Genomic DNA, 23,394 nt, shown 5'->3' on the forward strand with positions numbered 1-23,394 from the left:
CCTATTTTTCATGAACATGCTTTTATTTTGAAGGAGAGTTAGCGCTGTTGACAGGAAGTTGTTGTTGCTATGGAAACAACGTGACTGAGATTAACGGAGAAAAAGTTATATCTACATAGAAAGACGGAGAAAGTAAAAAATAACGTTTATGGTTAAGTGTTAGCACCCCCGAAGAGGCACAAACTCTTACGTTGATATGGGAGATTTCAATAAATTCAATTTGGCAGCCACAGTGCAGCGCGAATATCCGAATAACGAAATTGAAACCCGAATAGTATTCCAACGAACGAATATTCGGGTACAGCCCTAGTTAAAATACATACAGTGGGGCAAAAAAGTATTTAGTCAGCCACCAATTGTGCAAGTTCTTCTACTTAAAAAGATGAGAGAGGCCTGTACTTTTCATCCTAGGTATACCTCAACTATGAGAGACAGAATGAGAAAGAAAATCACATTGTCTAATTTTTAAAGAATTTATTTGCAAATGATGGTGGAAAATAAGTTAATCTCAATACTTTGTTATATACCCTTTGTTGGCAATGACAGAGGTCAAACGTTTTTCTGTAAGTCTTCACAAGGTTTTCACACACTGTTGCTGGTATTTTGGCCCATTCCTCCATGCAGATCTCCTCTAGAGCAGTGATGTTTTGGGGCTGTCGCTGGGCAACACGGACTTTCAACTCCCTCCAAAGATTTTCTATGAGGTTGAGATCTGGAGACTGGCTAGGCCACTCCAGGACCTTGAAATGCTTCTTGCGAAGCCACTCCTTCGTTGCCCGGGCGGTGTGTTTGGGATCATTGTCATGCTAAAAGACCCAGCCACGTTTCATCTTCAATGCCCTTGCTGATGGAAGGAGGTTGTCACTCAAAATCTCACGATACATGGCCCCATTCATTCTTTCCTTTACACGGCAGTCGTCCTGGTCCCTTTGCAGAAAAACAGCCCCAAAGCATGATGTTTCCACCCCCATGTTTCACAGTAGGTACGGTGTTCTTTGGATGCAACTCAGCATTCTTTCTCCTCCAAACACGTCTAGTTGAGTTTTTACCAAAAAGTTCTATTTTGGTTTCATCTGACCATATGACATTCTCCCAATCCTCTTCTGGATCATCTAAATGCTCTCTAGCAAACTTCAGACGGGCCTGGACATGTACTGGCTTAAGCAGGGGGACACGTCTGGCACGGCAGGATTTGAGTCCCTGGCGGCGTAGTGTGTTACTGATGGTAGCCTTTGTTACTTTGGTCCCAGCTCTCTGCAGGTCATTGACTAGGTCCCCCCGTGTGGTTCTGGGATCTTTGCTCACCGTTCTTGTGATCATTTTGATATTTTATACTGATAACAAGTTCAAACAGGTGCCATTAATACAGTTAACAAGTGGAGGACAGAGGAGGCTCTTAAAGAAGAAGTTACAGGTCTGTGAGAGCCAGAAATCTTGTTTGTTTGTAGGTGACCAAATACTTATTTTACCGAGGAATTTATCAATTAATTCATTAAAAATCTTACAATGTGATTTCCTGGATTCTTTCCCCCCATTCTGTCTCTCATAGTTGAAGTATTCCTAGGATGAAAATTACAGGCCTCTCATCTTTTTAAGTGGGAGAACTTGCACAATTGGTGGCCGACTAAATACTTTTTTGCCCCACTGTATATATTTGTAGTATTGTGGAGGTGCAGAGAAGTCCTCGGCTTAAAAATCATATTTTACAGACTTAAATAACACATTTGTTTGGTACAGATCCTCTTATGAACATTCAAATTGTAGCCTTTGTAGACCGTTAACATGCACACAAACATATATAACACACAGCATGGAAGGGAAAACCCCCAAAAAGCATGATAGGGCCTCTTTAAAAATGTAGGATGCAAAAGATCTTGAGTCACAATTAGTTTCCCCGATTGGGCAGCCCTACTTTGTTGACATTGAAAGTCACCAACCATCCTTTAAGAATTATGATATATATATATCTTTTTTTTTTTGTGGTAGGTGTAGTTTTTCCCTCCTATGCCAGACATGTAATTTTGAAAGTGATCCCCTCACATTAAGTGTGGTTATCTGACCCGAGGGTAACATCGGTCGCTGCCTGTCTGCACTCTGAGGGTTCTGGCTGCTGCGGAGTGATTTTTTTTTTTGATGGCTGTCGCTTTTTGGGAAAAGGCCGGCTGCAACCCGGCACTTTCTTCACGGTTCCTGAAGCGTGGAACCGAGAAAATGTTTCCATGCTGCAGTTTTCTGACCTGAGAGGAGTCGGGACAACATGTTTTGGATTACACAGCTGTGTGGGCGAAAGTCAAGTGGTTTCTTCCCATCTTTTGCTGACAGCTTCGCTTTTCGCCCTCTCACTCCCTGGTGTAGCGATGCCAGGTCTGAAAGACTTCCCGTATCAGGGGTCACCTTCAGTTTGAAAAGTCTAATGTTTCCAGAGGAATTTCTCTGTATTGAAACTGGTGCAGGAACAAGTTAACCACGTCTTAGAGCCTTTGTGGGTCTGGGATCAGCTTCTACATTTAAGGGCATATTGTAGATGATACAATAAAATAAAAGACATTCAATATCTTCCTTTAGCTTATTCAATATTATCTCAAATGATGAATGAACGTCCTGATTTAACCGTTGTTCCTGTGAGGCAGGCGTTTTCTTTGGAACATGACATGGCTTTAATTCCTTGTCTTGTAATCCTCTGTGTTTGACGAGCACATGTCCTCTCTGTTCAAATAATCAGTCCTGCTGTCTCTCCCTTCACGTGTCTGCTCTTATTGATAATACGTTTCAGATTCAGTTAATCATATGAAAGAACACAAACACTGGAGCGTGACACGAGGGAGACTGTTATGTGATTCTGTGAGAAATTGAAATGACATTATTTAACGTGATGTGTGGATAAATCACACCGACATTAGATGTGGAAAGATTTATGTTGAAAGCCAGAGTTGTGATTATTGGACTGCCGCAGCGTATTAGCTGTAGGATCTCTGATGAAATAAGAGCGATGGCTGATGTGGTGCAACCAGTGACTGTTTCTTTCTCAATTCACCCCCGCCCTAACTCCCCCACGCCCGTAAGGACTAATTCCCCTTTGACCGACCTCTCTTTGCCCCGGCGTATTGTTCTATCCAGAGTAATGATGATGATTTATGAGCTGAGAGCGACTGCTAAGAAGTGGACTGACTCACTCTTTCCGTTGGACTTTACCTGAAAGCATATTTTTTTGGGTTAAGTTTGAATCGTGTTTGCATGAAAGTAAAGAAAAGTTGATGACATGTTTTACATACACACATACACACATTCACCCTCACATGCACAGTTTGCACAGTTCATGAGGGTTTTCCTGCTGCTTATAGTCAAAATGGAAGCAAATCTTTAAATGTTTTTAAAGGGGTCCTATTTTGCTAACTTTCAGGTTCATATTAGTATTCAGTGTCTCTACTGTGACATGTCTCCATGCTTTAATGTTCAAAATCACGTACAATGTGTTGGAGCGCTAGTCAATAAGCTTAATTGATAAATAGTGCATTTCCTGATCCACATACTAAGATATGCAATGACTGATTTTATTAATCATTAACAGTTTCCAGTAAAAACATTTTGGCGTTTTCAGATTCTTGATATTGCAGCTTATGTCATGTTAAGCAAATTGTGTCTCAATTAATCAATTATTAACACCGAATACAAATAATTATCGCCCCCCTAATTCAACCTGTAAAAGGCCATATGTTAAGTAAAAAAATAGGAACATTTGAAATTGTCTCAACCTTTATCGACACCATTTCACACGCCAATCAGCTCCGTGAACACATCCTCTGTTTCCCTCAGGGCAGGCCAACGCTCTGATTGGATGGTCCCCTTTTGTGTGTGTGTGTGTGTGTGTGTGTGTGTGTGTGTGTGTGTGTGTGTGTGTGTGTGTGTGTGTGTGTGTGGTGTGTGTGTGTGTGTGTGTGTGTGTGTGTGTGTGTTGTGTGTGTGTGTGTGTGTGTTGGTGTGTGTGTGTGTGTGTGTGTGTGTGTGTGTGTGTGTGTGTGTGTGTGTGTGTGTGTGTGTGTGTGTGTGTGTGTGTGTGTGTGTGTGTGTGTGTGTGTGTGTGTGTGTGTGTGTGTGTGTGTGTGGTGGTGTGGTGTGTGTGTGTGTGTGGTGTGTGTGTGTGTGTGTGTGTGGTGTGTGTGTGTGTGTGGTGTGTGTGTGGTGTGTGTGTGTGTGTGTGTGTGTGTCAGGGCTGAGCTTGTCAACAAATACCAGCATTATCTTAGACTTGAGGCTGTTTTGTAGCAAATGGAATGGACAACAATTCAGTCAACAAAACCATCAGAAGAAACATGGAGTCCTGAGGGAGCGGCTGATGTTTGCACCCCATCCTATTCACTTAAATATTCACGTTTCTGGCAAAGGAGAAACGTGTTAACCCAAAGTTTCTTTATTTGTCATTAATTTGTTTAAGCTCTTATCTTATTCTTCCCAGCAAGTAGTTTGTTTATTATTATTTCCATCTACTCTTCTGCATAGATATATATATATATATATCTATACATGTAGTCCTTGCTTTCGATTTGATTAAAAAAGTTCTTAACTTTTGAAATCCCTGTGAGCATTTGCAATTTCTTAGTATCAGCAGAAAGTTCAGTTTTGTGGACATGTAATAATCTGGTTATTGCAACACTGAGGAGAATGGACATTTCCAAAAGCTCTCATGAACTTGTCGGAAAAAACACTTTTTTAGGGATTTGTGTATCACGAAACTACCAGGAAATGTGAACACAGCAAAAAACTAACTTCCCAATTAAGTCCTTAAGATAGACTCACACTCATCAGATTTACCATATTTCTTTATTACGGCATTAATGATTATCACTGATTGTTTCTACCTCTCAATGACATCAGATGGATTTCAGATGTTGACAGTACACTACGACAGTGATGGTGTGAACCAGCGTTTCCGCCAGGGGGGCGTCTTGCTGTCATTTGACAAAAAAAAAAAAAAAAGTATAATTTGAGAGAAGATCGAGAGTTTTTATGGCTTGAAATGACGAAAAGTAAAAAAGACAAGAGCCGCTTTCACTCCAAGTACTTTGCCGTACTTAGTGCCAGCACTTAGTTCCCCCATGGAACTAAAGAGCAGATCGCGTTCTGAGGGAAGATTACGCAAATGAGCCGCTGACGTCACTTCTTCTTCTTCTGCTTTGGGTTTACTGGCAGGCCGCAAACAACTTCACGCCGTATACTGCCACCTGAAGTCCCCGGAGTCCGAGTAAATCGTCAGAACGCCGACATCTCCTCATCTCCACCGCTCCCATGTTTTTTTTTGTGTTGCCATAAGTTAGTCCCTCTCCATTGGTGCGCTGGGCTAATGCTAATACTAATAATGCTAATGCCAGCAAATACAATGGCGGCTTCACAAAACTTTTCAGAGTTTTACGGGCCGTGGTTTGCAGGAGCCAATCAGAATTTTGAACTTTTTTCTCCCCAGGAAAGTACCACCTCTCTAGCAGGGACTGAAAAGGGGGTAAACGTTCTCATGAACTAAGTTCTCTTTTTGGTGTGAACGCAAAATCCCAGGAACTATCGGAACCAAAAGGGAAAAGTACTCCAGTGTGAAAACGCCTAAGGACATCCCTCTGTTGGCGGGGCAAAGGAGTCGGGAGGTGGGATTATTTTCGCCGCCAGCAAAGCGTGTTCCTGTGATGGAAAGTGTACTGCCGGCGAGCCTTGGCGGGGGGGTGCTAGTGGAGCACGCGCGTGAACTGCGAGCACCGGAGCCTCGCAGCGGCAAAGCTGAGGCTCTGGTAAACTGTGGAAAAATTAAGAGCCGTTTAGGAGCCCACATAGCCGGAATTCCCATCATTAATACGTAAAGAGATGGTATCTATAAGGGACGGCTCAATTCAAAATTCAATTCAATCCCCACCCCCCCCTGCTCTCGGGGTGGACGCCCTTTCAACCCTGGTCTGGCGGAAACACTGGTGTGAACTGCATTTGAACTGATTACCATGTAACAAGGGGTTTAACATTACATGGGTTATGGGTTTTTCTTCTTCTGTGGTGTCCGTAGGGAGCGGGACATGAAGAAGAGGGGGGGGGGGTTGCTGACTCAGCGGTTCTGGCTGAACTTAATGAGGGAAGAGTGGAGGACCCTCTGACAGTTACACTCAGGAAGTTTTATTTAGACGTGTTCGCATAAAACACACAACACTGCCTTCTCCCATGAGTCTGTGCAGGAACACATCTGCTCTCATGTTTCCATATTACACAACCATTTCAAACACAGATCAAACCAAGTGAGGGAAGAATAAATACGATGGTGTTAGTTCATGCTGTAGATACATATTTGTTTAAATGTAGGGCTTGTTCTCATTCTGTGATATTTAATTGATTATTTATTTAGTGCTACTTCATGGAATAATGCAAAGATATGGGAGAGGTTTTAATAAAATGACACACACACACACACACACACACACACATACACACACACACACACACACACACACACACACACACACACACACACACACACACACACACACACACACACACACACACACAAAGTGACATGAACATGACTTGTACGTTTTTTGAAGGTGGTGATGTGTGTGTGTGTGTGTGTGTGTGTGTGTGTGTGTGTGTGTGTGTGTGTGTGTGTGTGTGTGTGTGTGTGTGTGTGTGTGTGTGTGTGTGTGTGTGTGTGTGTGTGTGTGTGTGTGTGTGTGTGTGTGTGTGTGTGTGTGTGTGTGTGTGTGTGTGTGTGTGTGTGTGTGTGTGTGTGTGTGTGTGTGTGTGTGTGTGTGTGTGTGTGTGTGTGTGTGTGTGTGGAAGAAGAAGGGGGAAGTAAAACAGATCGATAAGAGCTGATGAAAGAGGAGATATTGTGCTAATTTTCATTTTTGTATTTCGTGCTTCTACTACGACTGATCGGCTCTGTTGTGATTGGTCAACTCCTTAGAGATGTCCCGCCCCTTAGCCTATCACTTACAATGTGTTGGAGCGCTATATTTTAGGCTTTGCAGACCATTTACATGCACCAAAAACGTATATAACAAACCCCAGTAAAGGGGAAAACCTAGCATAATGGGGCCTCTGTTGGAAGTCGGTATACTCAACCCCTCTTCTTAAAAGATAGACATATATATGTGAATCAAACTAAATTGATCATTTGACTTTTCCTCCTCGTTTGGCAGCCTCTCCATGTGTTTTGCATTTTCCTGAAGTGAAGATAATGTCTGTTTTTGATCCGCTGCTTATGCCTCAGGGTGTGTTCCTTAAAGTTTTCCTTAAAGTTCAGGGTTTTTCTCTGTTCAGACTCATGTTAATAAACCCAGATGAGCTGATATCTGGATTCTTTTTAACCCCATTGAGAGATTATGGGACAGTGAGGACATTATCACAATCATGCCTCCACATCAGATCTCACCACACGGGACGGTTAGATCACCTCCTTTGATTTGGCAAACGCTGGATATATTCATGTCTAACTGAAGCCAGCTGATGGGAGTCACACAGCGACGGCATGCATCTCCTTCTTAATCTCCTGAAGGGGCTCCGCGGAGGCTGGAATTAATCAGATCTGTGAGCGAGGAGAGCTTTGAAGGCAGGCATTTTGAGGGAGAATAGGATATGATTGGAGGTAATGAGCAGCTCAGTGCCATAATGTAGAATAGAGAATAAATCCAGCCCCATTTCCATTTAGACTCTGTGTGCAGTACTTTGCATTTCAGTAGAAAGGGACCACCATGCGCTGTCTGTTCACCACGGACACGTTTACTACCTGTACTTTCTTTCTATATCCACGTTTTCTTACTGCTGTTTGAAGGAGTGAGTCCATTGAACTTATTTAGCAATATTTAATGCCTGTCATTCAAGAAACATGACGCACAAACACTCCTAAAATAAAAGAAAGTCTTAAGTGTATGTCTCTTGTGCTGAGTAGTTATTATTAGATTCTGTGTAAAATGAAATCCCCTTTTTACCAGTTACTGTAAATAAACAACTCATTACGATGTAAAAAATATAGTTTTAGCCCATATTACTCGCTATATACACACTTGATTCAAAAGGAGCAGCTTACAGTACATGTATGCAACAAAGCGCTTTGGTTTCCACTAGGGATGGGAACGATTAATCGAATATTCGAAATTATTCAGGTATTCGAATATGAGTAATGAATATTTTTATTTTTTTGGGAGGGGTGCCTAAATTGATTACATATGGTCAAATGGAATAATTCAATGTATACGACAGTGCCATAGCTAAGTGTGTTAGGTCTAAAGGTGTGTTTTGCTCCGCTCACCGGCCCCTCACAGCGGGCAGAGCTGCTGGTGCTGATCTCTCTCTCTCTCTCTCTCTCTCGTCCGGTTATACTTCACTCGCGTTTATGTCCAAATCCATCAGATCTATCTAGTTCTAGCTAACGATATGGCTGCTGCCCCTCCCTACACGCAGACCACGCAGACCTCATCTTATGCCCAAATTCCAGCTGAGAGGGTCTTCTCTACAGCTGGCCTGATTGTGAATCGCCTCCGCACCCGCCCGCCTCTCCCCTGAGTAGACATGCTCATATTCTTTTAGGATATATACATTTCGGTTAATCGGTTAACCGTTTTTTGGGGGGTCGAATATTCGGATATACATTTGCTTTCAAATTCCCATCCCTAGTTTCCACACAGACTGCTTAACCTTCAGGGGTGTTATGCAACAATTTCTATATTTTATCCTCATTTCAAACATTTCGTCTTCCCTCCATTTTCTTTGGTTTTCCACCCCTCCATTCGTATTACTTTTTAAATCAGCATTATTATGTGATATATTGAATGTTTTCTTATCGACATCACCTTGCTTTGGTCTCTTTGTGTCCCTTTCTTTCTCGCTTTTCATTTAGTTATTGTCATTTCCTTTCATAAATCCAGATTATGCCAGTGTACAATCTCATTGTTTGGATGTTAAGCCTTTTTTGACACGCACACAGACAACCCTTTGTTAAGCTTGTTGACATTTCATTATATGCATTGTCTGTTAAATAAAGCACCATGTTTCTCAAATCCAACTTCATTCTTCTCTCACATTATTTACATCACCACCCTTTGGTCCCGCTCTGTCCCGTTCTTCTCTGTTATTGTAACTTCATTTCATAATTACCCCAGTGTATGATATCATTGTTTGGGTTGAAGCCTTATTTGTCGAGTACAAAGATAATCTGTTTCCAAATGTGATATCATTTTTGTCGTACTTCTTTCACCCCTCATACAACAACCATCTATTGAGCTTGTTAACATTTCATGATATGCATGTTCAAATCCCTCACCTTCTGACCTGTCCTCTGTCCTCTGTCCCTCCTCCTCCAGCTGATAGCGGTGTATGAAGAACAGGAGCCCCACCATGGAGGAGACGGGACCAGTGCCAGCTCCACGGGACCCAGAGCCCCGACCTGTTCGCTGTGGACCTCAGCGGGGCCTCGGCCTTCCAGCCCTACCAGGCCAGCAGCGAGATCGAGGTCACGCCCTCCGCCCTGCGCACCAGTAAGTCCCAACCAGGAGAGGACCTCAGGGTCTATAGAGCATGTACACGACAATAACTCTGAATATGGCTTTTAGCACATTTTACAACTTCTAGGGCCTAAGGAATGGGCTTTTGAAGTATCTCTGGATAGTAGATCTAGCTCAAACTAAATATTAACAGAGTAACAGACGTCTCTTTCCCAATGTAATTCAATGGGATTACATTACGTGACTGATAAGGACGTTGTAATACCTATGTAAAATAGGCTATGTGTTATTATCTAAACACGTTTACCCTTTCACATGTTAGGTTTAATTATGAATGTTAAAGTGCACCTATCATGCTATTTTTAGGCAATAGCATATGTCTCAGATATATAAAAAACATGTCTATGAAGTGTTTTGCTCAAAATACCAAACAGATCACCCATTTTATCCATGCCTCATATCCCTCGATTTCACTTCCTGTTTCAAAAGTGCTGATTTGGGGTATACAGCTTAAAATAAATAAATAATTGATTACAAAAAAATGAGGGTTCTGAGTTCATGCGGGACCCGGCAGCTACCGTCTAAACTAAATGCTGCTGTGATGAAACGCCATATCATGGATTATCAAGGATCTGAAACAGTATGGAGCTCAAAGGCTTTCTCTCTTGCCGGTTATACCACAAGGTGAGTTCCTTTGTATTTCCTGCTTCTTCACACACATGCTCTCCAGTACAGGTTAGCTCTGAGTGTTAGCAATGCTAATGTAAACACTGACCATATTACATCCAAAACAGTCGGGCATTGTTTCTGATAGCAACGTTTCTGATTAGGGCCGTGGGTCCACATTTCAGATATTGCGTCATATCGGACGTAAATCTAGATCAGCTCCGTTGTTCCCCGTTTTTAGAGATTTGGGTACGGAGGAAAAGAGAGAGGGTTTTATTTTCTGACACTGCGTGAGTTCCCCTGACGCACCGGGGACACATGTTGATGAATAAAAGACATACAACAAATGCATTTTGCATGATAGGTCCCCTTTAAACATAGCATTTTGAATGAATACATGTCTTGTTCAACTTTCGGTTTTACTTAGCTCACCCCTCGAAGTTTACTTGTGGTTACAAAAAAAACACTAAAATGCCTACTTAGCGCTCGCGATCATAGTGTTGTCCCTTTCAAAGTGTTTTTTAAGTATATGAAGTTTATTGTAACATCTTAATTGTCCTGAAGTCTTGTTCAACAATCTGTGGTACCTAGCTCCGCCCCTCTCATGTCACTTCAGTTCCCAAAAAAACAAGCTAGTGACGACAACATGCTAAACTCAACAATTCAAAACCGTCATCCACAAAGCACTGGGGCATCACTGAAGTAAATACAATAACATGTAGACACAAAGCTGCATTGAACACCATGAGGGGCTTTTCTACATGTATGCATTCATCAAATAGAGGAACCATTAAAGATGCAATCAGGAACCAAAACATGTACTTCACAGATGATTAATTGTTAAGTCTGTTCCTCTCATACTCCTCTTTGATTACAGATCCGTCATCCTCATTAGCAACATATATCAGAGCCGCAGTGTACAGTAAAGCAAACACAACAAATGAGCTTATCACAGCCCAGCGGTACCTTAGCGCTGTCCATAAATTCTGTTAATTGGACAGGAGGGGCTTTTTTCTTTTAGCCACAGATAGCCGTTTGATCCCCGGCCAAAGTGGCTAATTGGTTCTATTCGCCGCCTCCTAAATCAAATGCGACGCTGAGCTCCTCTTCCTCTGCAGTTCTGCCGGCCAAGTCGCTTCTTTTAACTGTAATTACTGCGGGTTTGGACGGGAAAACTGACTCTCGTAGGTGATTTGTCAATTTGGATCAAGCAGAAAACCTTTTCCACACAAGCAGAAGCAAGCAAGCAAGCGAGCAGATGTACAGAGACCAACACAAACGTACTTTCTTTTAGTTCTCAGATATTCTCTCTCTCTCTTTGTCCCTCTGGATCTGCATTCATCATAACGCTTAAAGTTGGGACTTCATCCTGCAAATCTAAGAATAAAAACACATTTTATTTTGACTTAATAATACTCCTGTGCAGAAGAGTATTTACAAAACCTTTTAAGCGAAGTTGGTTATGAGCAGCCTGTTAGGGTCGTAGATGGAGACGCTTGAGAAAGAAAAGTCTTCGTGAGACAAGGCGATATATAAGACAAGATAAGATATTAATCCCAATGGGAAATGTTTGTGTTGCAGCAGCGTAATGTAAACAAGGCAGCGTAATGTAAACATCTCAAAATTGAAATAAAACGGCATTAAAAAAGTAGAGAAGTAGAAAATATACAAATTGATATAGTACAGGTTTAGACATATTCAACATTATGTTATCTAAAGCAATAAAACAATACTTATTCAGGAAAGGGGACGATTACAGTAACCTCGGCAGTGGCTCAGTCAGTAGGGGCTTGGACTGGGAGCCGTAGGGTCGTCGGTTCAAGTCCCCGACCAGACCTACAAATGGAGTGTGGACTGCAACTTGGAGAGGTCCCAGTTCACCTCCTGCCCTGCCGTGGTGCCCTTGAGCAAGGCACTGGACAACCCCCTTCCCTCCTCACTCCCATTGCTCCCCGGGCGCTTTACAATAGCTGCCCACTGCTCCGTACTAGACTCCTGGTGCTAGGATGGGTTAAAAGCAGAGGCCACATTTCACTGTGTGTGCTGTGTGCTCTGCCTGGTGACCATTAAAGAGGGGTTTCATCCCTCCCCTCCCCCGATATTATATTATCAATTTTGTAAAAAGTGTCTTTTCAATCTGTCTTTTGACTGTATGGAATTCTCCCTTATTATAGCTTTTTCTAATAAACCTTCACCAGCATCAGTCTGTTTACATTATGGCCACATTAGTCTTATTTTCATGGCTGCAGGATGCACGTGTTGAATGTCACTGCAGATATTTAAGCTGTCAAAAAATTAGAATACAAAAACAAACAAATAATGCAAAATAAATATTCTCTGTAAAACTCGGGATATTTCAAAGAGAAAACGATAAGCCCAAAAAATAATAAGATATCCCTATATTGAATTGACTGTTCCTCTGTGAACACACATGTGATGAATTGATGGAGAACCGCTAAAGGGTGCACTTTAAAATCCCACTGTCATAAAGCACAGAGCATTTTAATCATACTACTCATACCCAACTTTTCTAAATGTCTCTTACAGACATATTAAAAAATGGCCCAACTCACACTCTCACACCAATATTAGTAATATATACAAATTGAAGTTAATTACAATCTATTATTAACACTCGAAAAAGTAGCCACAGGTTGGCGTATGGCTTATCCGCTAATGACCTGTGAACTGACATTGATTGACACACACACACACACGCATGCACGCACACACACACACACACACGCACACGCACACACTCTCACTCTGCGGGAGGTCACTGCACTCCTAATTGGATTCCTGGGTGAGATGCTGAATGTGAATATGCATTAAAAAATGTAAATCGTGGTCATAATCACACCTGCCAGTTATGTCCAATTTCACCATCTCCATAATAATTTCTAACCCCGGTTAATTGACGACACTGAGTCTCATCGGCTGCATTTGATCGGGTTTTAGGAGAAATGTCTGTCAAGAGCCCCTAATGACTGAATCAGAGATTTCTGTTGGTCTCTGCCAGTGTTCTCGTGTGATTAAGCTTATTAGTCAGAGAGCTCTATTGAAATCACAACTGGATTAATGTCAGTTTCTTGGCTCTGCAGATACGACAAGAATGATCAAAGGACACTGCAAACAGTATACTGTGAAAGTATGAAGTTGAAATGCAAAACATATTTTTAAAAGTCATACCTGACGTTCAGAATTATGTTATTATTATTATCTGAAATTCAGTAAAGCGTTACCTGATACTCTGCAGTTACTTTTGAATGTGAGTCATTAGTCATTTCTCTCGAGGTTTGCTTTACAGAGGAAATAATAATGTTAACTATTAAAAATACAAATAAATAAGATATCTGTGGTACTAACTGATACAGAAGAAACGTATCAAGTAGAACATCTGCAAAGTGTTACAAGTATCATGGTCTGTACACGACCTAATAGTTAATAGTACAGTTCTAATGATAAATTAGAACCACTCATTTCTCTCCAGGCTTGCTGTTTTCTCTTCAAGTCATGTTTACTAAAGTTGGTACACACATATAGCTCAGAGAAAAGCTACAGAAAGAACCACTTAAAATGAATCTGATTGGATGATGCTGTAAGCATGTTTTGGCTGTTCTTCTCTTAGTGAAGTTTTTTAAATTGTAGCGTTCAAGGCTCGTAGACGTTAGAGGGTAAATTGCTGATGATAAAGTAGCATTTGGTGTTGGATGAGTACACGGTAATCATCACTTTAGTTCCTCTGAGGAGGTACCCTGATGCCTCCTGGGAGATGTATTTTAGGAAGTGTTGAGACTTATTGTCACTACAGCTACGTCCACTCCTGATCTCCATCCTGCCGCTCAGATCCCACGCTCCTGTGACCCCACACCACAACACTCAGCCAATTACATGACACAAACACACACACACACACACACACACTTCCAGATTCTCAACACATACTGTAGCTGTTGGCCCAGATATTACCAAATACAAACACATGTGTTGTTGTTTGAGTGCACAAAATATACAAACTAAAAGACATTCTTACCCAATAATGTTACACAAACCCATACACACATTTGTAATTTCCACACACACAAATAGCCACTTGCACGAATGAACGTAGCTCTAAACAAACGTATTAAGTGTAAAAACACACACACTGATCTTCAACCTCATTAGCTCATCAGAGCGTATCCACACACACACACACACACACACACACACACACACACACACACACACACACACACACACACACACACACACACACACACACACACACACACACACACACACACACACACACACAGCATCCTGGAGGAGAACATGGGAACGTGACTCTTGGCGTTATCATGCGAAGAAGATGTAGACTTACTAATTCTGTGTACACTCCATATATCTTGTGTGGTCCGCTGGGCACATTTCAGCCAATCAGAAACGGCCTGTGGGATTTTGGAGAGGTCCGAAAGTGGGAGATTTGTAATGTCATAACAGTGTTTCTTGTGTACGGTGCAAGCTGTGTTGTTCTGGAGTTGTTATTAGGATCTTGGCCCACTTCCCACGCACTGCAACTTTTACACCGAGTGAAGAGTTTTAATGGAAGGCTTCCACTTGCTCTGTATTCTCATCCTCATACTGTTGTTCCCACTCATTGGCTGCTGCCCTGCGATGCACTGGCACTACATTACAAACTGATTATTCCTCAATGGGCTGATAATGGCATCTCAATGATTAATCGCCTTTATAAAACCATAATGTTTGAGGAACAGCATTTGTTCCAGCCTATTTGAATCAATCATCCCCCAACATCTTATTAAATACTTGTCTTGAGTCTTATCATCTAGAGCAGTGTTTCTCAAACTTTTTCATACCAAGGACACTTAACCAATAAAAAAACACTCGTGGACCACCTAACTCCACAAATATCCAAAATCACATCGTTTTTCTAGAACAGATTATAAATCGCCTGAAAATGGTACAAACAAGTGGCAACATGTGTGATGAAGGTGTTGCGCTGGGCTATATCATGCGAACGAAAGTTCAACTTTAGCTCGCTCCATTGCGGAGATATTCCCGCAAGAGTGCGGAAAACTTAAATGTATTTATTTATTTAAAATGTGAAATGTTACCAATATACTCGCGGACCACTAGGGGGCGCTCATGGACCACCAGTGGTCCGCGGACCACACTTTGAGAAGCACTGATCTAGAGCTAGGAGTCTGCTTATTTTCCAATAAGGTGATATCCTACAAATGAGTACCACACAGTATTATTATTTCCTCCATACGCCAGGGTAAGGATTTTAGGATTATCTGTTTTTAAAAATCGACATATCGTGGATCCGATGTAACACTCACAACATTGAATAATAAGACAACGAGGAATCAATAAGACACAGAGATGGTTGTATCCCATATGGATGTACAGCGTTATAAGAGACCTTGCACCAGTCAATAGCGTAATGTCGCTAAATTAATTAAGTAAATCTCACAGCTTATATACTCCCACTGATCTGACATGGTATTGTATTGCATTTTCAAACCCCCCAGACTTTAAATAATCTTAGGTTCGATGTCCTTTCTCTGCTAATACCTTACGTAGAGAACTCGTTGGTCACAGAAATAGATCGGCCTCTTTCCTTGAAACTAAATGAATACTCATTAGTATGGTTTGAAACATATGATTATCAGTATTTACATTGTAAAGTGAAGATTTGTTTACCTACTTCTGATACATGCTCTGATAGAATAACTGTATGTTGTTGGAAAAACCCAATAAAAACGTTTAAAATAGAAACATGATTATATAAAACCGTTTTTACAGTCGTAACACCCTTGCTCTTCCTTGTGTCTCTCAGATATGCCTCTCCACGTGCGGCGCAGCAGCGACCCCGCCCTGCTCACCGTCAACGGGCCCTTCAACGGCGGAGAATCACGAGTCCAAACCGAAGAGCCGCCATCGAGGAAGAACCCGACGCGATGGTCCACCACCGCCGGGTTCCTGAAGGCTCGACACAACTCCGGCACCAACAGCCTGGAGAGAAAAGTACGTGTCAAAACCAGAGCTGGAGATGAGGATGATATTTGATTTAGTGATGAAGGAGTTGCAAGTCAAGTGCATACAAGTACAGTGTCACAGGTACACAGAAGACAGTAAGGTGGATTTACAAGAAAAGACAAATGACAAAATATACATGGAGACAAACAAATAAACGGTGTTTGAGGGATTGGACAACAAAAGAGAGTCATATATGACACAATTAAAATGATAAGAGAAAAGTAGGTTTTAAAACCAGAGCTAGAGAGGAGGCTCATTCAAATAGATGGGACTGTTGAAGGAACCATTTCAAATTCAAGTCCACTATTTGATTTATACCGTACAGAAGCACTGGTGGGTTTACAGCAGGGGTGTCAAACTCATCACGGGCCACATTAGCATTATGGTTGCGCTCTAAGTGCCGGTTGTAACTTTTAGACTATATAAATATACATATATATTAAATAATTTATTATATTATATTATTGACTCTGCGTTGGATTACTATCAGTTCTGATAATAACTTCATAAATAACTACGTCTGAAGCAGAAGTCTAGGGCAAATAATTGAAAGACAATATTCAACAATTACAGCTATTGTACATTATATTCTTTGCAAGCTCTTGCGGGCCACATAAAATGAGGTCGCAGGCCGGTTTTGGCCCACGGGCCTTGAGTTTGACACCCCTGGTCTACAGTATATACCTTTTTTGTAAAAAGTAAATCTTTCAAATGTGCACATTATCCTGTCTTTACAAATAGGGCTGAACGATTGGTCGAATGTTATCAAGACCGCAGTATGGACCATAGCATTTTGAAGGAAGTGTAGCAGAGTGGCTTTGATGTACCCACATCTTATTCTACAGACTTAAAAGAACATATATTTCTTGGTACACATCTTCATAAGAAATAATAATGTATCTGTAATTATCATTAAAACAGGATCAAACCCTCAATATTGTGAATCAAATCCCAATTGCAATACCAGCCAAAAAAAATCCCAATTATAATTTTTCTCCAAATAGTGCAGCGCTACTTTAAATGCTCCAAAACTCAACTATTATACAACAACAACATTGGTATTAATGAAATACCTTTTTGTGTGTAATATATATTTGTATTGACATCTGGCAGCAAACAATTACACAGTGTGTTTTCTAGACAGTCATTCTACATCTTAAGTTTGTCTGTCCGAAATGCCTTTTTCCTTTTTTTACACAAAGATCAAATAAAAACAGTAAAAAGTACAAACAATACGAACATTAGGGAGCGATCAGGACTTCACAGTAAAATCATACGTTTGTAAAAATAAAATCTGGCCTATGAGGTTTTACGAAATCAGTCCACTTTCTCCACCGTGACACAAATAGTTCCAGTTTGTGATTGACAGATGATGTCATCGTCTCCATTTTGTAAATGTCTATAGAGTGGTGAAGTCCCGCCCATCTGCTTCCGCCCCATGGGACCTTATTTCGGAAAAAGTATGTATTGAAGTCAATGGAGAGAGAAAACGTATCTCTCGATCCCGTTTGAATTGTGCCATGAATTACACATATGATGTTTGTCAATCTTAAATAATAATTTCCATGTCAAAAAAGTCACAGTTTGTCGTAAAACTGTTGAAATATAAGACTATGAAAAATACGCAACTAGAAAGACTACAAATCCCAGAATCCCGGTCCCGCATGCTGGCTCTTACGGAACCGACTAACTCCCCTTGTGTGTGTGCACAGCTCTCAACACGCCCAGACTTGGAGTGATTTTCACCTCTTTTAATACTTTCCGCCTCGTTCTGAAAGAAAGGAGTGAAATGTTCCAACGTGACGGCCGTCTTGGTGTGTGGTGCGAGACGGGAGATGTAGGTCATTGAGCGGTTTCACACAAGAAAAAGTTTTACGACACATTTTAATTTTTTTGACTTGCAAAACTACCTTTTAAATTGACAAACATCATATGTGTAATTCATGGCACAATTCAAACGGGATCGAAAGATAATCTTTCTCTCCCCATTGACTTAAATGCATACTTTTATACATACGAAATAAGGTCCCATGGAGGTTCCCAGGAAGGGAGGGACTTCGCCTCTCTATTGTAATATCCATCCATGCGTTTAAAGTTGGGCTATCTGGTGATAACCACTTCCTTGTAAGCGCTTTTTTACTCGCCACCAGCAACAGATTGAATACATATTTGTCTTTTTAAATGAAAGACCTTGTTAATGAATTATGCGTGTCTTTGCAGGAAAAAGCTATGGACACGTACCGCAGTCTGCCTCGGGATGCTGGGACGTGGGCCAATCAGAGAGAGTTTCAGAGAGAGACCGCCCGCTCATCGCTCAGCGCCAATCACCCCATGGTGGACCGCTGGCTGGAGAAACAGGAGCAGGTAGGACCGTGTTCACTTCTTAACTTTGGATACGATAATAATGTATTGGTCGGATCAAGTCTGACATGTGACTTGCATCACAGCAGCTCCATGTGTAGCATCAACACATATCAAGACACAATACAACAAACATTTAACATAACAGCAGGATCAGTGAGAGAAAACATGCTCAAAGAGCCTTCAGCGTGCATTAGGATTCAGCTCTGTGTTTACTCTGAGGATGGACTGGAGCACAAAGGAGTGTACATCAGTACACTTGACATACTTATTGCTGTGTTAACAATACTTTCATGTAATGCCGTACACAACTAAAAGACTATTGTTTTTACCACGCATTTTGCCGGGGCTCCAGTGTTCGAAAACTGTCTCGAAGCTTGTTCCCTGGCCATTAAATCCAACACAAGGCTCATTTGAAACTAATGCACCATCTCTTGTAATGGTTCAGTTGACTTGAAGTGAATATACCTGCAATGTGATTCATTTAGCCAACTTCAGACAAAGAGGTTGAAGTAGGAGAGGCTGAGATGTTGTTAGAAAACCTTTTTCACTTCTTAACTTTGAATACATGAGTACACTTTAGCTCAGGTACACTTGACATACTTATTGCTGTGTTAACAATACGTTCATGTAATGTGTTACACAACTAAAAGCCCCTTGTTTTTGCTACGAGATTTACCAGAGCACCCGTGTTCGAAAACTCTCAAAGCTTGTTCCTTGGCCATTAAATCTAACACAAGGCTCATTTGAAACCAATGCACCATCACTTGTAATGGTTCAGTTGACTTGAAGTGAATATATCTGAAATGTGGTTCATTTTGACAACTCTAGACAACGAGGTTGAAGTAGGAGAGGCTGAGATGTTGATGAGATTGTTACAAAACCCCACACTCACTACACCTCTCTGTTATGTACCTGAACGCCTCATATCTCAAACTATCCAACATTCGTAGATTTACCGTCCGTCAGCCCTGAGCTCTGTGAAAGCCCGTCTGATTGGCCGGGATCGAGTCCAGGGTCCCTCAGCGTAGAGCCTTAACAATGAGGAATTTCCACCACAAATCCACAATGACACATAAATCATGGAGGGAGCGTTACATAATGTTGATACAGTAAATAGACATATGGTCCTGTTTAAGGGGGGGGGGGGGTACTGCTGAGGTCACTGCTGAGGTCATGCACTGTCAATATTTGTATGAATATGATGATAAACTGTGATAACATATCATGACACACTTGCATTGTTCTGTTCTTACTTTGTGTTTGCAAAGCTTTTATTACTAAAATATCACTTGCATATTATTAGTGATATCTTAAGTAAACATGAAGTGCGTAAAAGAGATCGCCATCTTTTCATGGGCTGTTGGATTTGTTTGTCTAACATCTGTACCGTGTTAAGACATGTGCATAGCTTACTAGGGTTATCTTAATGTACTATTAGAGATAATAATATCACGTTTTTGTTTTGTGACACCCAAGCAAATGTTATGCACTTTGCAAAAGTAAACGTGAATGCTGAACAAGACATGTTTTAGGCATTCAAAATGGTACCATACATTTCATGAAGTGAAAACAGTGAATGGGATATAAAGGAAAACAAGCATCACACCCAAAATCATACCCTGCTTTATTGTCTATTTTACTGAAAATGAGACAATAATTTGCTAAATTAACGTTATAATGTTTTCAAGAAGACTTATAACTATGGATTGAGACCACAAACTCATGATTGAAATGTTTACTAAGGTAATAAATTAAAGTAATGGGGCAATTTTCACAGATAGCCTTCTTTAGAATCTGACTTCAATTTGCGACTACACTGCACCATTATAATGAAAGCATGTTTAAGGCACTTTTGCATTGGCTTCAGATATCATACACACTTATTGACTCTACTTGGTGCTATCGAACTAAAACTTGTTACTATTTGTATTCCTATATTAGTTCTTTCTCAGTTTCTTCGGGTTAAAGGTACAGCGACTTCTCACCATTAGAGTGGAGCTGCACCATTTCCCTCATGTGTCTTACAGCAGCTTTCAGTGAGGGTTAAGCGGTGGAGGTCACTGCGGGGTGGTGTAGCTGGTGTTAATGACCTGCTGAAGGCCATGTCCCCTCCTCTGCTCACACACACACACATAGGCTGTTGTTGTTGTTGGCCATTGTTGAGAATCGTCCCGCTGTCACTTTGATTTAAGCTCCACGTAGCTTTCTTTGTTCCAGGAAAGATGTTGTAACTTTGCTTTGATGGGAAAAGCTTATTTTTTTGTTCCCCAACTTTATAATCAAATGACAGAATGGATGATATACACAGAATTAAGAAGAAACCCTTTTGTTAGAAGCAGAAGTCTGTGTCCATTGACTATAATTGTTGACACAATATTTCATTCTGTTGGAACCAGCGCTTTGTTTTCTTTTGTATAGGTTGATGCTTAAGGTTATCATTTGGGATTAAACGCTGTCTAACGGCGCATTCCCACTGCGTGCCGTCCCAAACTCGGCCCGTTTTTTTTGCTTTTCCACTAGGGCTAGTTCCGGCTAACGGGTACTTTTTCACCTTTTTTCTGGCCCTCCAAAATCGAGGTTCTAGAGATGTCCCGATCCGATCACGTGATGGGGGATCGGAGCCGATCACGTGATTTTCAAAAGATCGGAATCGGGAGAAAAAAATCGGGGATCGGGATTTTTTTAATTAATCTTTTTATAAAATATATATATATTTTTTAATTTATTTAATGTTACAAAACAAAAATGACCATGTTCACGTCTTAAAGTCATCCTGAGGCCTTAGTTTTGGTTTAAAAGGACACAACATCATGTATGTGTTGCTTTCTTTGGGCTTGTTTTCAGACCTGGTTGTTTATGTCTCTCAAAGCAACAGAGTGGGCGCAGTGTCTAATAGTAGCAAGCTAACGAGAGGCTACGTTCAGCTGGTGACTCGGGAGTCGGGACAGAGAAAATGTCAGGAGTTTGGAAGTATTATAAAATTGAAAGCGAAGGCAGTGTAACAGCCAGATGCAATGTTTGCAAGGCGGAGGTTCCGCGTGGTGGAAAGAACAGAGCTACGTTCAACACGACCAATCTAATACACCACCTGAGAAACAAACACAAACAACAACACAACGAGTACAGAGCGGCCACTCAGGTACCTTTTTTTTCTCTTAATGCATTGCATAAAGATCGGATCGGGAAAAATCGGTATCGGCAGATTGTCAAAATCAAATGATCGGAATCGGATCGGGAGCAAAAAAAGGTGATCGGGACATCCCTAGAACAACCGGGCTGATTGATTGATTGATTGATTGAAAAGTTTATTAACAGCTTGTATATTGGGTACAGTACAGTACAGCTCAAAACATACAATTGTTAAGGGGATGCAGACCAGAGAAAGACTTTCGTCTTGTTTACATCAGGGTCCCCCATTTCCAATTCATCATATCATTTAAGACATATAAGACACATTTGACATACAGATGGCTTATTTACAATTTCATTTTAGATTTCGTTCTAATACATCCTAACCGGACATTTAAGACATACCAAGTCTACAGATATAGCCTACAGTTAGTAACAGAGTCTAAAATGCGAGTCTGCGAGGCTGAATATGCTAAGCTAGTGACATAAACACTCAACTGATTTAATTGTAATACACGTTTCAAAATGATGCCGGAGTAACAACATACTGATACCGGTTAGTAGAAACCATGAATTAATGCTTTGACAAGTCTGCAGACAGACGGCAGGAGAAAAACCTTTTAAAATGCGTGTTGTCTGAATGTAGCTTGGCTAAGCTAACGTTGTATACGCTCCGACCGTCCACACTCACAACAACGGCCTATTCAGACATACATAAACCAGCGACTGTATTCGCCATGACACAGGCAGTCTGTGGTTTGTACTTGTTTAACTTTTGTCTAGTTTCTGAACAGATATGAGGAGCTCTGAGTGCTAAGAGCTAACGGCTGATGTTGGTTTTGTGGTTCGCATTGAAGATGACGTCACGGCTCCGCCTACACTGCGTTACTATAGTTACTGCCCCAGCTACTAAACTGTAACGGCCCGTCTACACTACAGGCATCGAAAAAGCTTGAAGCTGGGCGTGTCTGAAGCTTGGCGATTATTTGCGAGCAACCGGTTTGTATCCCGGTAAATAGTTCTGGTCGGAAAGAACCGGGTGATTTGCTACCGTAATTTCTCGTTTGGAATATGAGGAAATGAACTGCGGTCTGGCTCTCCCAGCTTGCACGCGGTTTGATTGGCTAGCGCTTGTACTGGCGGGAATTGCACAAACGGGATTTGATTGGCTGACGCCAGCTTCGAGCAAGCATCGAGCCTCAAAAGTTGAACATTGTTCAACTTTTGACGCCGATAGACGCTCGCGATGCTTGCAACGCCTTGCCATGCTACCCACAATGCAGTTCGGCGAAGTTTGAAAATATCCTACGTCACCCCATTCAAATGAATGGGCGAAGCGTTGAAAGCATTTTTTGACGCCTGTAGTGTAGACGGGCCGTAATGGAAACGCAGCATAAAGTGAGCCTGGCCTACCAAGGCCTAACTATACCGTACTAAGCAGAGCGAGGCCCTGCAGTGGAAATGCGCCATTAATGTACCGGTCTGGATAGAAAAGTGGCAAACACATCCTGGAAAAAAGGCTGCACTCAAAGTTACTCTGCTTTTTGGGGTCATCCTTTTCTTGTAGTGAGTAATATAGGCTTTCTGTGCCTGTAAACGGTCTACAAAGGCTAAAATCCCAAAGTTAGACATCACTATGTAACACTCACGCTTCTATTGCTTAGCGCTCCAACACATTGTACATGATAGGCTAAGGGGCGGGACATCTCTTAGCAGCTAACCA

General features: G+C 41.4%; 1 protein-coding gene across 2 annotated transcripts in view; it reads left to right on the forward strand.

The window, feature by feature from the left end:
- The window catches only part of LOC117541283 (partitioning defective 3 homolog), a 131,880-nt gene extending 113,337 nt beyond the window's left edge, over positions 1–18,543 (forward strand). The window contains exons 3-5 of one of the 2 annotated variants that reach the window (XM_034208474.1): positions 9,327–9,500; positions 15,979–16,166; positions 18,399–18,543. In XM_034208474.1, the coding sequence (XP_034064365.1) occupies positions 9,327–9,500; positions 15,979–16,125 (321 nt within the window). In that variant the 3' untranslated portion in view covers positions 16,126–16,166; positions 18,399–18,543. Of the gene's footprint in view, positions 1–9,326; positions 9,501–15,978; positions 16,168–18,398 lie in introns of those variants that run through there. The other variant, XM_034208475.1, reaches the window with a different exon arrangement.
- The last annotated feature ends 4,851 nt before the right edge of the window (positions 18,544–23,394 follow it).

Source organism: Gymnodraco acuticeps, unplaced genomic scaffold (genome assembly GCF_902827175.1).
Source record: "Gymnodraco acuticeps unplaced genomic scaffold, fGymAcu1.1, whole genome shotgun sequence".
Classification (NCBI taxonomy): Eukaryota; Metazoa; Chordata; class Actinopteri; order Perciformes; family Bathydraconidae; genus Gymnodraco; species Gymnodraco acuticeps.